General features: G+C 37.2%; 1 protein-coding gene, 1 long non-coding RNA gene and 1 pseudogene across 7 annotated transcripts; 2 read left to right on the top strand and 1 right to left on the bottom strand.

Annotated features, from left to right (window-relative positions):
• Positions 1–402: 402 nt before the first annotated feature.
• LOC117633909 lies at positions 403–2,137 on the top strand (annotated as a pseudogene).
• A 1,212-nt stretch (positions 2,138–3,349) lies between these two features.
• Positions 3,350–9,187, bottom strand: LOC117634290. Of its 5 annotated transcripts, XR_004586760.1 has the most exons (8): positions 8,901–9,187; positions 8,041–8,100; positions 5,715–6,238; positions 4,830–5,464; positions 4,556–4,640; positions 4,353–4,448; positions 3,783–4,231; positions 3,350–3,700 (listed from the first exon to the last, which is right to left on the bottom strand). It is a non-coding gene; the product is annotated as an uncharacterized LOC117634290 (long non-coding RNA). The 5 variants fall into 5 exon arrangements; XR_004586758.1 differs by having other exon boundaries at positions 4,353–4,640; XR_004586759.1 differs by lacking the exon at positions 4,830–5,464.
• An 85-nt stretch (positions 9,188–9,272) lies between these two features.
• LOC117634289 lies at positions 9,273–14,615 on the top strand. 2 transcript variants are annotated; one of them, XM_034368330.1, is made up of 7 exons: positions 9,287–9,786; positions 10,922–10,976; positions 11,194–11,268; positions 11,393–11,484; positions 12,727–12,808; positions 13,974–14,057; positions 14,168–14,615. In XM_034368330.1, the coding sequence occupies exons 1-7, from the start codon at positions 9,461–9,463 to the stop codon at positions 14,291–14,293; spliced, it is 840 nt and encodes a 279-aa protein (XP_034224221.1). In that variant the 5' UTR covers positions 9,287–9,460; the 3' UTR covers positions 14,294–14,615. The 2 variants fall into 2 exon arrangements, with proteins under 2 accessions (XP_034224222.1, XP_034224221.1); XM_034368331.1 differs by lacking the exons at positions 13,974–14,057; positions 14,168–14,615 and adding an exon at positions 13,470–13,967 and having other exon boundaries at positions 9,273–9,786.
• The last annotated feature ends 42 nt before the right edge of the window (positions 14,616–14,657 follow it).

Raw genomic sequence — 14,657 nt, 5'->3', positions numbered from 1 at the left:
GTTTTTTCCTTTTGTTAGAAGTTTAGGTCTTGCATGGTCTATATGTGTCTTCGCTATTTAGACTCCCCACCATCTTGGCCACCTTGTATTTTATTGTCTTACAGCAACAAATTCAAATGTCGTGTATGTAGTAGAATTGGCTTTGAATTAGTTGTCACGTTTTGAAATTATGTTTTCAGTCTCTTTTATTGGAACTACCATAAGTTATGGGTGGTTGGTCAATAATTTCATAAGATCCTGTTTTTGCATCCTGCACTTCTGCGGCTAAAACTGGCTTTAAAAAATTTACTTATGCAACGCTGGTTGATTACTGCATTGCATTCTCATGACCCCTTGAACGTGATAAGCCACCCCGCCGCACCATCCTCCCCCCCCCCCCCTTTTTTTCCCTCCTGCCTTGTTTATAATTTAAATTTTGACCATTATACCTTTTTTGCCGCTGTTTAAGATGTTTAATCTCTTTGGTACTCAGGTATGCACAGGCACGAAAAGTGAACAGCAATCAGAAGTGGCAGCAAGGAAGGTAGATAGACTTTTACCTTGTTTACTTAAAAAGATTTAGTATCAACCTCAAGTACTGTGAGTCTGTGATGGAAAATAATTTGTCCTTTGTTACTGGTCACAATCAGGAGTGGGAGTGGTCATTGGTGATTATCCTTTACATAATTATCATTTCATTTAGTTAGATTAGTGAATCTTTAAAAGGTTGCAAGGGCATATATATATATATATATATATATATATATATCTCTCTCTCTCTCTCTCTCTCTCTCTCTCTCTTGTAAAACCATTTAGAGCAAGTCCCCTATATATTTTATATTTTTGATTGTTTTGTTAATACATGCTTTTATGAGTATCAGGATTTCAAGATTCAAAATATTGTTGGCTCCTGTGATGTTAAATTCCCTATAAGACTTGAGTGTCTTGCATACTCTCCCATGGGGCCTTTCCAAGCGTAAGTCATGACTATTTGTCCCAGGATTTTGTATTTCATGTCAGTACTTGATGTAATTTTTAAGCTTTTTATTTTGTGTGTATTGTTTTTGTTTTCCCTTTCATAATTCTTGTCTATTGACTATCTGTCCTGGGCATCACGCATCCTAGAGATAAACAAATGCTTGCTGGAAAATTCTGCAAATTCATTCATGTCCCAAAATAAAGGTTTACAAGCCTACTTAAGAAGCTCTACTAGCCTGACTACTAAATGTAATTCATGACTCCCTCTCAGATATACAATGAATCCATACATACATTCAACCAACACAAGGACTGAATCCTAGACACAACCCTTACTTTGAAACAACATTATGATGCGACAATGTATGTGGCCACATGAATCATAGGGAACAAACAGATTTTGGCAGTTTAAAATTTTGGCTAAATAATAGACCTAACAGGCTGAAAAATTCTGCTGTCATGCTTTATGTTGTGTTATGTTGGTGCAGTATGAGCCGGAACGTTTTCCAGGGCTGATCTATCACATGAAGCAGCCGAAGATTGTTCTTATATTTGTCATGGAAAATTGTTATTACGGGTGCAAAGGTGATTTGCTTTTTCTTGTCCACTTCCTCCGGTTTATTTCTCATGCATTTGCAAATAGAGATTTGTTTAATTTGATTGTCTTTCTTAGGTAAGAGAGGACACGTATAAGGCCTTTGAGAACGCATCCCCTGTCCTTACAGAGTTCAGGAAGGTCGAGCAATGGTGCGTCTCCCTCACTCCCAAGAGCAAAAACAAAAAATCTGTTGCTTGATGAAATCTTAATTTTGGATGTTTTTCTAGCACTATATTGCTAATTGGTTCCTTTTATCTTATTCTTAGATCATACTTACTGCACATGTTAGCTGTTGCTGGCAGACACATCTCTCAACGTAGCTCCGGTGCTGTCGTTGGCAATAACATTGGTTTGCTTAATTTTCTGGTTGGGTGTAGAAAGAAAGGGTTAAGATTTACAGTGTGAAAGCTTCGTTGTCAGTGTGGCAGATAAGCCAGGATTGATGAGATTGTGGTCCCGGAGGAGTTCATAAATAAGAACTTGCAATTTTGATAGTAGAATAGAAACTTCACTTGTTGGAACTCATTCTGCTGGACTAAGTTTGCAATTTGTGGCTTTCAATAGAAGAGTGAAAAAAAAAAAGGAATTAAATTAATAAAAGCTTTGCATTAGTGGGGGGAGAGAGAGAGAGAGAGGGAAAGCAGTATTCGGGTCCCTGCAGTCGCCTTCCTGTTAATAATAATATTGAATTACTACTAATAAACGCTTAGTTCCATCTAATTACTCCCTCTTGGGTTTTCTCAAGTCCCTGATTTGACTTCACATTAAAGCTAAAAAACTTATGCTAGAAATACTTCCGAAAGAAAAAAGAAGAAAAGAAAAGAAAGAAAAAGAAGCTAGCTCACGAGTCACACGCATAGGTTGAAGTTGAACCAGTGAAGGTTAATGTGAGTTATGTAATTCTGCTCGTAAACAACCTATGGTACTATTGGGAGATTCTTTAATAAGTATTTAAATTAAGGATTGGTTATATATTTTAATCTCGGCCATTGGATTGCATTCATTAGATGTGTTGGTAAATTTAATATTCAACATACATGCAATTCAACAGTCGAGATTAGAAATATGTAACCAATCTTTAACATAAAATACTTATTAGAGATTCTCTCCTCTATATTGTCTCTTTATTGTTGGTTCTGGCATAGTGGCAAAGCCAGAATTTTATGTGTGGAGCGGCCAATATATTAGGGTTCATGGTTGATTCCTTTTCCAGTGTTAAGCTTGTAAATAAATAAATAAATAAATAAATAACCGATTATCTTTAATTTCTTATTTTCTTAAATATACTTGTGAAAGAAAGATTTGATTGGCTGTTTCTTTTAATTTTTATTAATTATGTTGGTGAGTATTGTCTCTTTATTGCTGTTTCTGGCATATGTATTGTTGTACGGTTTGAATGTTGGCCTCAACCCTAAGAGAGTAACTTTACTTCGTTCCAAGGTTAGCCTTAATCGTATAACTTTCCTTCCTTCAAAGGTTAGGAGTGTCGTGTTTTCCAATTTAGCCAATTCTATATCCAATTTGATAGTAAAATTTAGTTTCTATATGCAACTATACATTACATGCCGAACCAAAACCAAATCAAACCATTGGTCAATTTAAATTTGACTCCCAAATTCAATACAAAAACCACCCCCCATTGAAGTACATCATCAAATATAATTTGCATGTTACCAAAACCATTCACAAAATTGAGCCTACATAACAGCCCTTCATAAAACATTGATTCCACCTTTCTTCCACTTGGAGGAAAATAATCCAAAAGGGTCAATGAGCCTACATAACAGCCCTTCATAAGCTAATGTTTCTAGGTAGCACATTTGTCATATAATACAAAAGGGTATAAAACATTTGCAATATTAGCCCTCCACCATACAAATCAAAATGCCAATTATAATACAACACATGTTGTACCACTAAGCCGCATAACTGATACATAGGATGTACTTTTGAAAGGTGGATAAAAGAGGGTCATAATATGTAATAAGACTAAGCCTCAAACCTCATAGATAAGCCTCCTCCCTCAAAGCCTCTATTGCAAGTTTCAATTGGTAATAGGCAACCTTCGAAGGGTCAATTGTATGACATGGAAGCCCGGCACTGGCATACTCAATGAATTTGATTGCAAAAACTCCGCATGAAGCACTGTCCAGCCAATAAGCAAACAAATTATAGATGCACTTGATTACAACATAAATATAAACTCCACTAAATTACTACACCTTACCCATCAGCTTGTTGCGGAACATCTCCATGCCTGCAAATTGTCCATGCCTCAAAGTTCGGCTTCTGAGTCGCCATTTTCTTGACCTCCTGAAGCTCCGAACTCCCATAAAATCCCATATCATAAAGAATACGTGCAAGTGCATGGCTAATAGGCTTAAGAAATTGTACCACCTTCTTCTAAGCAGTAAAATCAACGTAGGAGTCATACAAAGTGACTGTACGCCTCACAAAGTCGATTTCAAGTGCGACCCAATGACACCCTCCAAAATTGAAGGGGACATACACCTTGCGGACTTTGGTCCATGGTATAGCATACCCATGTTTCCAAAGTCCCCGCACATACAGCTCTATTTTGGCCTGGTATTGAAGTGGAGCGTCCTCGGTAACCCTAACATCTTGTTTCTTCGATCCTCATTTTTTCGGAGGCAGTTTTACTGGTTCTAAAAATGACTGCAAACAATTTGAAGGCACATAACATAATAAGGCACAAATGCACCTAACATAATAAAACCCAATACTTCCACCAATACAGAAAATACATTAAATTGAACTACAATATACACATTCTTACTTGCAGACAACAATCAGCAGTCGTCCAGTCAGTTCCAACCGCCAACGGATGAGCAAATTGCCTTTTGCGTATCAGAAACATCCCCATGTCAAGGTGCTGCCAGTTGAGGTAGATAATAACAGCTTATTTTAATATGCATGTACACATAGTAAAGAAGACAAGTTAATTTAATTTTAAAATTAAAGCAAGATTGAAACTGTTACTGATGAGGTCATCCAAAGGCTATCATTTATGAGTTTGTAGAAAAACTCTTGCCCAACTGCCATCTCTTCGAGCCGCACCTCCGCACTACAATAACAAAAAATGCTGGTTTATAAATCTAAGGCTTCAAACTGAGGAGGTATTGACTAAAAGATTCTGTTGTATACATGGAAATGTTACAAAAGGTTACATGAAGCGAGCAACTACTATCATTTTTATTTTTATTTTGGAGGGGGTGGGGGGGTGTAACAACCCAGAAACAAACCAACTAATCACCTAAATTATAGCTCCGGTTGGCAGTTGCGTTAGCAACTCTATTCTTCTCTCCATATATATGCTTGAGGGTGCATTTACCAAGTTGCTTCATAAGATCACAGCAACTATCAATCAAGGAGGCCATCGGGTGCAAACCAAGGATAGAAGGTTTCAGACACAGTTTCACAACTAGAGAAGAGTCCATTTCAATGGCTAGATCACTGAGACCTTTCTCAAGAGCCAACTTCAAACCAAAGAAAAGGCCCCAGACTTCTGCTCTAGAATTTGGCATTTCCCTAAATGGACGGCAAAACCAGAAACCAAGTCACCTTTAGAATCCCTGATGACTCCCCTGCGCCAATACAACATGAAATTGTCTTTCTAGAACCTTCCACATTTAATTTAAATTGGCCACCAGCTGGAAGATCCCAAGCCAAAAGGAGTTGAGTCACATCAGTCCCCTTCTGACTCACAGATGAAGCCTTAATCCACTCCATAACTGAAGCACAAAAAAGTCTAACGAGGATTAATGGCTAGATCATCAGCTCCACTAAACACACGCCTATTCCGCCATTTCCAAAGGTGCCAACATGTAAAAACAAATACAGAACTCCAAGGCATTCCCCAAAACCACTTCTTTTTAGAACACTGTTGATCTGCAGCCAAGGATCAAAATCCAAATGGAAAAAATTGGCCTTATGCTTAGGAATGATCATAACATTCCAAACAGACAGACATCAAAGTGTTGCAATTTATTCTCACACCATTTCATGTCAAATGCAATGACATTATTGTATAGCATGGGTGTCCAAATTATTAGAAACAAAATTAAAATTTGCAAACCAAAAAGACAAAAAATTAAAGAAAACAAGAAGGGGACAATATACCAAAATTTTAAATCCTAACCTCATATTGCTTTTCCAAGTGGTGCAGAAGTCTATTACAGCCTTGACATCCTCAATGGGAACGGGCTTTGTTGGATTAAAAGCAGTGGGGGTTCCGGTGCCCTCTGAAACAGGGAGCTTCCTCTTTTTCCTCATAGGACCGATAAAGGGACTCAACAACACAGTTATTGGCTGCTTCTTCCTACACCCTTTACCTTAGCCCCGTGATGAGGCAAAACTGTTGCTTCGTGAATTGTATCAACTTATTACCAACCAAGAATGTAATACCTTTCACGGTTTTAACTGTCTTCGGATCAACCTTTCTTAGCAACATCCCATGGACAATTTGTGGAGTCCACTTTAGGTCCTCAATGAGTAGTAGATGACCAAAACAACTACCCTTAAACCTTTCCAACTGCTCTGAACTGAACTTCTCCTTGATTGCAGTAATGGTGGTCTTTGTGTATGATAGAGACAACGCCTTTCCGTGAAACTTGTTCTTCTCCGCAATCATGAGCTTAACATTCGAACCCATTCTTCAAATTCCTACACAACAAAATTATACATATGGAAATTAGATAGAACAAAAAGGTTGCGTCCCTCCAATCCAAGCATTCATTCAGTTATCTTTGAAAAAAATGAGATGAATGCAATTTGCAAAAAATAAACAACAATCCTTAACGAAATTTAATCCACAAATTGTTTGTAAACTCAAATATATACAATAAAAAATCCTATCAAATAGTAATAAGCAATCTGACATTGAAAAGTTATCCTTCTTCCATCTATATAAAACGGATAATAAACTGCATCTTAGAAGCATATCCTTCAAGCTTAGAATTCAGTATGAAACAATCATAAACTGCATAATAGAAACAAAAAAAAAATAAAAAAAAAATCATTCGTTTTGGCCAGATTTTTCAAAGAAGATTCTGGCGGCTATGGTGTTCGTTAGCATCAGGTGTTTGGGGGAAAAGATAGAGGAGGTGGAGGAGGGCATTTTCCATGAAGAGCAGGGACGGAAAGGGAGAGGGAGAGAGAGCTGGTATGCCATGTGGCAGCCCAACATTGGAGAAATCGGAAAGAAAACTCAAATTTGAGCGGGGCGACCAAACTAACACGCCCAGTAGCCTGGGTGCCTTAATAATATTTGGGAAATTGGGTAAAATAGAACCCTTTCGATATGCTTGGTAAAATAGGACCTATAAATACTTCCTATTGGTCGCATATCACCCTTTTTCACTTTTTTGTACTAATTTTGAAGTTAGCGACATCTTCTCTTTGTTAGTATGTTCTCTCTGCTCTCTCTGAAATTCTAGAAAGGAGTTCTTAGCTGTGGAAGCACCAAATTCGCCACAGAACTGGAGTTGGCATAGCTTGTATTGTATAGCTAAGATGTTTGGGTGGGAGTCTTGGTGTTGGAGCAATTGACTAAGATTTTATGATTACTCTGAGCCAGAGCCCTTCTCGCCTTCACCTCTTCTATAGTGGCCTCAAGGTGTGCCACCAAATTCCTTTATTTCTTTTCTTTTTTTAAAAGTCACAGTTCATTGTTGCAATTTGTTTCTTTCATTGGTTTCTTTGTTTATTTATTATTCTCTTAAGAAATGGAGGTTTCTATCTTCTTCAGGTTTTTTTTTTTTTAAGGAATTATTATTTGCATTCAGATGGCTTCATGAATTTTGCTAAGATTGTATTTGTCTTGATTTCTTCCATCTTCTGCTAGGTATTGTTATTATATCTATTTATGTTGTTGCCTAAGTGATACACATAGCTTGTCTGTTGTCGTGTTTGGTATAGTTGACCAGCAGTGAACATCATCTGCTTGTTATGTTGATATATGCATACTAATTCAGTATTCTATTATTTATTTTTATTTTTTTTGCAAGAGTTTGACATAATCTTACTTCATTGTGTTGTTTTTAGGCTTATCAAAGAATTTGACAGAGAAGTCAGAAAAAAACTAAAATACAAAAAATAAAATAAAATAAAATCACTGCTCTTTATATCCAAGATAAAAAATACTCATAAAGGCAGATTTCAGTGTCCACATAAGATGACTCATAATCAAGATTAGAAACAACAGAGACATAAAAGCATGTGTGTTTGAGAGAGAGGACTTATTGGGCACACTAAGCAAGTTTTTCAAGGTTTTGATTATCTAATGTTGCCAGAATCAACTATTTGTTCTCATCAAGGTACTGCATAATAAATTGTAACGAAACCAATTCCTAAGTTTCATATTCAAACTCATTATTCATTATAGAAACATACATAAATATTACGTTTGCAACACAGACACAAGCGAAATAAAAGAAAAGAAACAACATAAACAACAGAACCCATACCCACAATTCTGTTTGATGATTAGCTTCTGAAAAGAACTTCCATCATATCCATGTTTCAGTCTGCACCAAGCCACTAAAAATCAGCACTATGGCTAAATTTAGAAGTGATACCCAGACATTAACGTGATCAGTAATTTTTCGCAGAATAAGAAACAAAATGGAACAGAATTCGATAAATTGAATGTCATATGAACAAACTGGCCTTGCAAAGAGAGCACTTTACATAAGTAGGCAGGCAAGACTGCTTGTGAGCAACAACTTTGGTCCAACGTAAGATGCAATTGTAACAAAAGCAACACAAAATTCCTCAATTTATGAGGCTCAACATATGACTAGGATAATACAATGCAGACCGAGTTTATCAAGCATCTTATAAACTATAGGAAATATGATACTGAAGCTGCCAAAAAAAATTGAGGATGCTCATTTTGTATGGGCTTTTAGTTTAAGTGATGTTAATGTAGGATATAACTACCAACATGACCGCTTTCAGCTAAAGAAAAAGGAAGCTCTAAACTTTTTACCCAAAAACAAATATAAATTAAACTTTCATCAGTCGCTAAAGCACATGAAAAGAAAGCTCTAATACTAACACAAATTAAACTTTCATTACAGCTGTAGAAAAATATTTCATCAATTTAGTCTCTTTAGATAATCCAAATTCATGAATACTGAAAACAAAGATTAATACACCGATTTACCATAATAATAACCCAAAAAAAAAGAAAAAAAAGAAATCAAAAGGCGTATGCCATATTTGAGAGACCCAACTGAGCAACTTAACACAAAGCCCGAACACAGCAAGTGAAGGGCTAGAGGGCGAGAGAGAGGGCGAGAGAGAGGAGAAAGAGATTTGTTACCTTGCACAGGTAGGACAGAGAGAGCGACCCAGAGTTCGTGAGAGAGACTCCTCCTCCGTTCTGAAATTTCAGATAGACTAGAGAAAGCAAGCAGAGATGAGAAGAGGAAGAAGCATGGAAACCAGAGAGAGAGAGAGAGAGAGCTACAAGAGGGCGATAGGGAAGAGGTCTTATTTTACCAAGAAAGTTGATTTTACCAATAGCAAATAATGGAGTGAAAAATTTGTGAACTTGACTATAAATATGCCAGAAGATATTCCGAGAGGGAGTGGAACGAAACAAAAGAAATAACAATAATGTGAAGAAAAAAAAACATGTGGCAACGGTTTATTCCGTGGAGTGTATTTATTTCCTTCTTCCCCAATGGAAATGGAAAATGGAAAATTCCTACATTTCGTTTCCTCTGCTTTTCGCTTCCAGTTTCAGAAGATGAGACTTATTTATTTGTCTATAATTATTTGAGTGTCTCATCTCAGGAAGAAGAAACCAATAAACATTTGTAGAGAGAGAGAGAGACCCATTACTGTCTCTGTGGAAGGAAATAGCAATAAGCTTCAGTGATGGCGCAGTTTGCAGCACAAGGGCGAGTTAAGTTGCTCTTTAATGGCGAGGGAGTGGCATTGGAACAAAAAGGAGACCCATTTAACAACAAAATGTTCACATCAATCCAACCCCACACCTACAACCGCAGGCTTGGCAGGCCACACCTAGATTCTACTAGGGTTTACTCTTCTTCTTCTATGAACAAGGCAAAGCGTTTGAATGCTGAGGCCCGTTTGTTTGTTGGCGGCGATGAGGCTGGTCCTGGTCATGACGATGCTGCTGAGTTTGAGAGGGATGATGAGTTGGCTTGTTTCAGAGGCCTCGTCTTGGATATCTCCTACAGGTCACCTCACTTCTCTTTTATGGGATGCGTGCTTCATTCTTGTTTCTTTCTTTAAAGTTTTGTAAATTTGTAATTTGTTGCTTGAACTAATGTAGACGATTTCTTAGTCGACAAACTATGGCAGACAATTTAAACAGTTTTTTTTTTTCTTGAATACCCATAAAGTTACAGTACAAATAGAATATGATCTTTTTTCATTTCCTTATATATATATATATATATATATTTTTCATATTATATTTCTGCATTTCCTCCTATCTTACTTTCTATAGCCCATCTAAGTGATGTGCGCGGTACATAGTTCATGATGCGGAACTCTTTTAGTTTCATCCTATTGGCTCGGCTCATTCGAAAAAGTATCTTCAAAATTTTAGAATCTCAATGAATCCTCTAATTTTTTTAGTATTTTTTTTAGCTCACCCAATAAAATAAATAAAAAATAATATGTGAATGAAACTTCAATTACCATGTTTGATCTCTAAGAGAATGTACAAATTTTTTTTTTGGCGATCTATGTTTTGCAATACAAAAAAAATGCTGGAAGCTCATAGGAATGTTAAAAGTCGAGGTTTTGAACTAAATTACTATTTAACTACTATAATTCTCCAGAGGGTTCAAGTCGAGGACTGAAAATCCTCAACTAGAAGTAGATGCACAACTTTATAATCCGTTGTTGTCATGTTGACTCGTTTGGATGTTGAATAGGAATTTCATAAATTCTGCAAATCATGCACGAAATACACTCTAGCTTGCTTCTTTTTTCATTTATTTAATATTTCCCTTTAAGCTCATCTACATGATATGCTTATTGTACAATAACCATCAGTTGGTCCTGTAGCAAGTATATCTGCATTGTATATTGTGCATTGTTTTGTTGGCTGTGTCGAGGGCCTACTCTTTTCTGATGTTGCTGTTGTCATGGTCATGGAGGACCATATTGTCAGGAGATTCCTTGATAACAAAATTTCTTAGTTTGTCTTAGTTTTAGTTTTTTGTATTTATGTGTTGGCAATTCGTAAGCCGAAACTGTTGATCCTATAGCTCTTGAATTTTCTTCCCTCTTTCCGCTCTACCATTTTATTAGTGCTTGAAAATATGTTTTCTCATAGTTCTAACTGTTGTTCAACGGTGCCAGGCCAGTTAATGTTGTCTGCTGGAAGCGTGCTATTTGCTTGGAATACATGGAGAAGGTTGGACTGCTGTGGCTCACTTATTCATGTTAGATATTTTTCCAAAACAGATGATACTTAAAAAGAGGATAAGTTTTTCTGCAGTTAAATAGGATAAGACAGTAACACTCCTTCAAAACCAAATGGACCTGCCATATTCAGGATTAGATTCCTATTGGTTTATGATGCCTGCTTTAGATACATGTTTTAATTGGGTTCAAATCTTCTGTTGTACCAGGCGGATGTACTTGAATACTATGATCAGACTGTAAATTCCCCAAATGGATCCTTCTACATACCTGCTGTCCTAAGGGTATAGAGTTGCATGACTTTTACCAATGTTTTTACTTGCATTCTCGTTGGCTTCTTTCTTCTTGGTACTTTTCCCTTGTTTGTTCTAGTTCACTTGAACTGAGTACATTTGCTTCTGGTTCCAGGTTCCACATTTACTGCAGATTGTAAAGAGAAGAAGAATTAAGAACAATCTTAGTCGTAAAAATATACTATGTCGGGACAGTTTCACTTGTCAGTAAGTAGATTACCCTTTTAGTCAAGTTAAAGCTGCTGAATCAAGTACACATATCTCTTGTGCTTAATTTGATTACATAGTTGCGTCTTATAAGATGAGAGTTGGATTAAGTATATGCGTCTCAGGGGCTAGTAAGTGAACATTGCAGCTAGGCTAGCTCTTACAGTCTTGTGTAGTCATACCAAAGACCTTGGACTGAATCTCACCTGACCAGGGATGGGAGATGTTATGGGATGAAAGAGATTATCTCTATGTACCCCATGGGCCCAACAGGCCTCTAGTGAACCTTTAGAAGGAAAAGCATTGTGAGATATAGTGCTGTGTGGTCTACGTTGCATTCAGATCTCAATGATGTTTTAACAAGAGAAATTTGTTGCATGATGTGAAATCTTGGAAGTTAGACTTACAGAATTACTGTGGGTAGGAAACAAAAAAAGTTATTGTAACAGATCATCACAATGAAGGTGTTTTGGATTATGCTCATACTAATGTGGCTGGGCCTTTTATGTGTTGTTTCCTTTGGCGGTTTAATTTAGTTTATCAGCTTCTTGATGATTAGTTCAAAAATTGATAGGTTTACTTAATGAGGAAACTAGAGGTATTCAAATTGTATAAGCAGTGGAAAGAGAAGGAGAAGGAGAAATCAGTCTGCTAGATAAGTGAAATGCCTTAGTTGTGATAATGCAAAGAGAGGGAATTGCCCAAAAAAATTCAGTGAAGAAGGCTCCATAGAAAAACAGAGGTGTAAAGGTGATGAATAGATCCTTGTTTTATAAGGCTAGATGCATCAGGTTCAATGCTGGGTAACCCAAGAGTTTCGGGGTTGAGGCCGTCAACCAACAGTATTCGTTATCAACAGATCACCAGCTGCAGGTACTGGTTTTAGAGTTCTAGAACAGATATAGACAGGTAAACTGATTAATGATGTACAGCATACATCCTTCACAATTAATAATCAGTATCTAACGGACTGAAATTCATGATACACATCATTAGGCTTCTCTGTCTACACTGCTGCTTTTGCCTTGGGACATCTGGATAACCTTTCTCGATCCTGACTATTGTAAAACAGGAAGTACATAGCTTAAAATTGAGTGATCTGTTCCCATGGCCATCGTCAACAACGGAAATTTATTAGCCATGAAATACTAAATTGACGTTTATTTCAACCAAGGTTTATTTAGATTTTTTATGAAGGGTCATTTAGATATTGAATACTAACTTTGCATGTCTTCTCAACAGGTACTGTTCTTCGCGTGAAAACTTGACTATTGACCATGTTTTGCCAATTGTACGTGGTGGAGAATGGAAGTGGGAAAATCTGGTAAGACAACCGGTTCATTAAATATTTAAATTCTTCTTGCATCAATGACTAGACGCCGTAGTGGTGCTTAATTCTCTCACACTTTATGTGTGCGGGTGAGAGAGAGAGAGAGACATGTTGGCATTAGATCTCGAATAGTTTAATTAAAATTAGAAACCGTGTTTTGCAGTGGATTTCAGCTTCTGCTTTTTTTAATTGTGATCACAAGTTTGAACTGCATCATATAAAGTACAGTTCAACTTTCAGTAATGAGAGCATATTAACAGGAATGAACCAGGGTACATGACCTTCAACAGATTATTTACTGTTGGGCTTATCCAAAACCTCCCTAAGAGAGAGGATGCTCCTTTCCATCTACCTTGTATAATGGATGCCACACGATCACTGAATTGCATAAGCATTTTGTTGCTGTTTTTTCCCTTTTCTTTTTCATTCTCCACCCTATTCCTCTGGAAACCCTGCTTTGGAAGGAGAAAGTCTAACCTTGAACTTATTGCAAAGAAATGTAAAATAAGTCCCAACTCGCTGCTTACATGCTACTAAAATTAATTATGAGACTGGATTTTTTTTACATACTGCTCTCTTTTTTCGTACTCCTCTTTTTAAGACTGAATTCCAACAACCTGAGGCCTACTTTCTGAATCCTCCTTTCACCATTCAGCCGTATTGTGATAGAGCAAATGACGTCAAAGAAAATGAGTGTTGGATAATTTGTATTTGGGCCATTCTCCGGTATATCTTCTCTCAATCTTTAACCAAAAAAAATGAAGCTGGCTGGTCTCTCTTTAGAGATAGAGGTGTCGATGTTACGGAAATTGTGTTCAATCCTCCCGAATGGGGTGCGGATCCGAAACCGCAGGTAACATGAGTTGGCGAAGTGACGTTAAGCATTCCTAGAGGTACAAAAAGAGAGGCCGTGATGATGTCATCTACATCTGTACCGCTCCTCGTGGAGTAGATCCCGCATCCAACCAAATCTTTGACCAGGGAACGGGAGAATCCCAACTACCGCTGGCTGGCCAGCCAAGTAAAAACCAAAATGTGAAAGGTTACCAAACAGGCCCTTAAGTGAAGTGGTTTCTGGTAGTTTTGTTCCTAACCAACCACTTCTGAACACTAGCTTAATGATCTTTACTGATGTGGTTCTCCTGTTGATGCATAACAGGTCACTGCATGTGCAAGATGCAACTCGAAGAAAGGTCAGAAGACATTAGAGGAAGCAAATATGAAGCTTACTAAAGTCCCCAAGGTATTTTGATGTTTTGCTTGTTTGGTATAACATCTTTTCTTAAATGTAAATGACACAAGTGAGTCTGGCTACAAACTTGATTACAAGACTGCGTCCAACTGATCTCGCAGGCTCCGAAAGACTATGACATACTTGCCATACCACTGACAAGTGCAGCAATTAAAATGCTGAAAATGAGAAAGGGAACTCCTGAAGAGTGGCTCCAATACTTATCAAAGCCTTCTTCAGAGTCATGACATTCATGAATTGTTGCAGTTGTACATTTATGTGCTTCGTCCACGTTAGATATGCGCTCACCTTGGTGCTCAAGTCTCCTAAAAGCACCACCTCATTGCTGATTTGCTTTATTTGCCTTGAGAATTGTAAAATATTCATGTATAGTAACTCAATATCTGATCTAGCATAAACTCTACCTTGGTTTAGGCCTTTATTGTATAAATTTGAAAGGTTAAAAACCTGTATTTGCAACATCATGATGATGATTAGTGAATTCAAAGTTGTACAAGAGATACATGATCCCAAAAATATATTCATAAATTCAAAGTTGCCCAGCCCTAAGGCAGACTATGCCCCCTCAACTTCAGTACCCATTCAACTCCT

Source organism: Prunus dulcis, chromosome 7, assembly GCF_902201215.1.
Source record: "Prunus dulcis chromosome 7, ALMONDv2, whole genome shotgun sequence".
Taxonomy (NCBI): domain Eukaryota; kingdom Viridiplantae; phylum Streptophyta; class Magnoliopsida; order Rosales; family Rosaceae; genus Prunus; species Prunus dulcis.
The sequence above is the reverse complement of the archived record's forward strand: the minus strand, read 5'-3'. Positions and strand labels throughout refer to the sequence as shown.

What these genes read in the sequence shown, in the direction of transcription:
- LOC117634289 (XM_034368330.1), top strand. Translation starts at nt 9,461, where the DNA reads ATGGCGCAGTTTGCAGCACAAGGGCGAGTTAAGTTGCTCTTTAATGGC. An exon ending in GTCTTGGATATCTCCTACAG is followed by an intron (nt 9,787 to 10,921) that starts GTCACCTCACTT and finishes CAACGGTGCCAG; the next exon opens with GCCAGTTAATGTTGTCTGCT. An exon ending in AGCTTACTAAAGTCCCCAAG is followed by an intron (nt 14,058 to 14,167) that starts GTATTTTGATGT and finishes CTGATCTCGCAG; the next exon opens with GCTCCGAAAGACTATGACAT.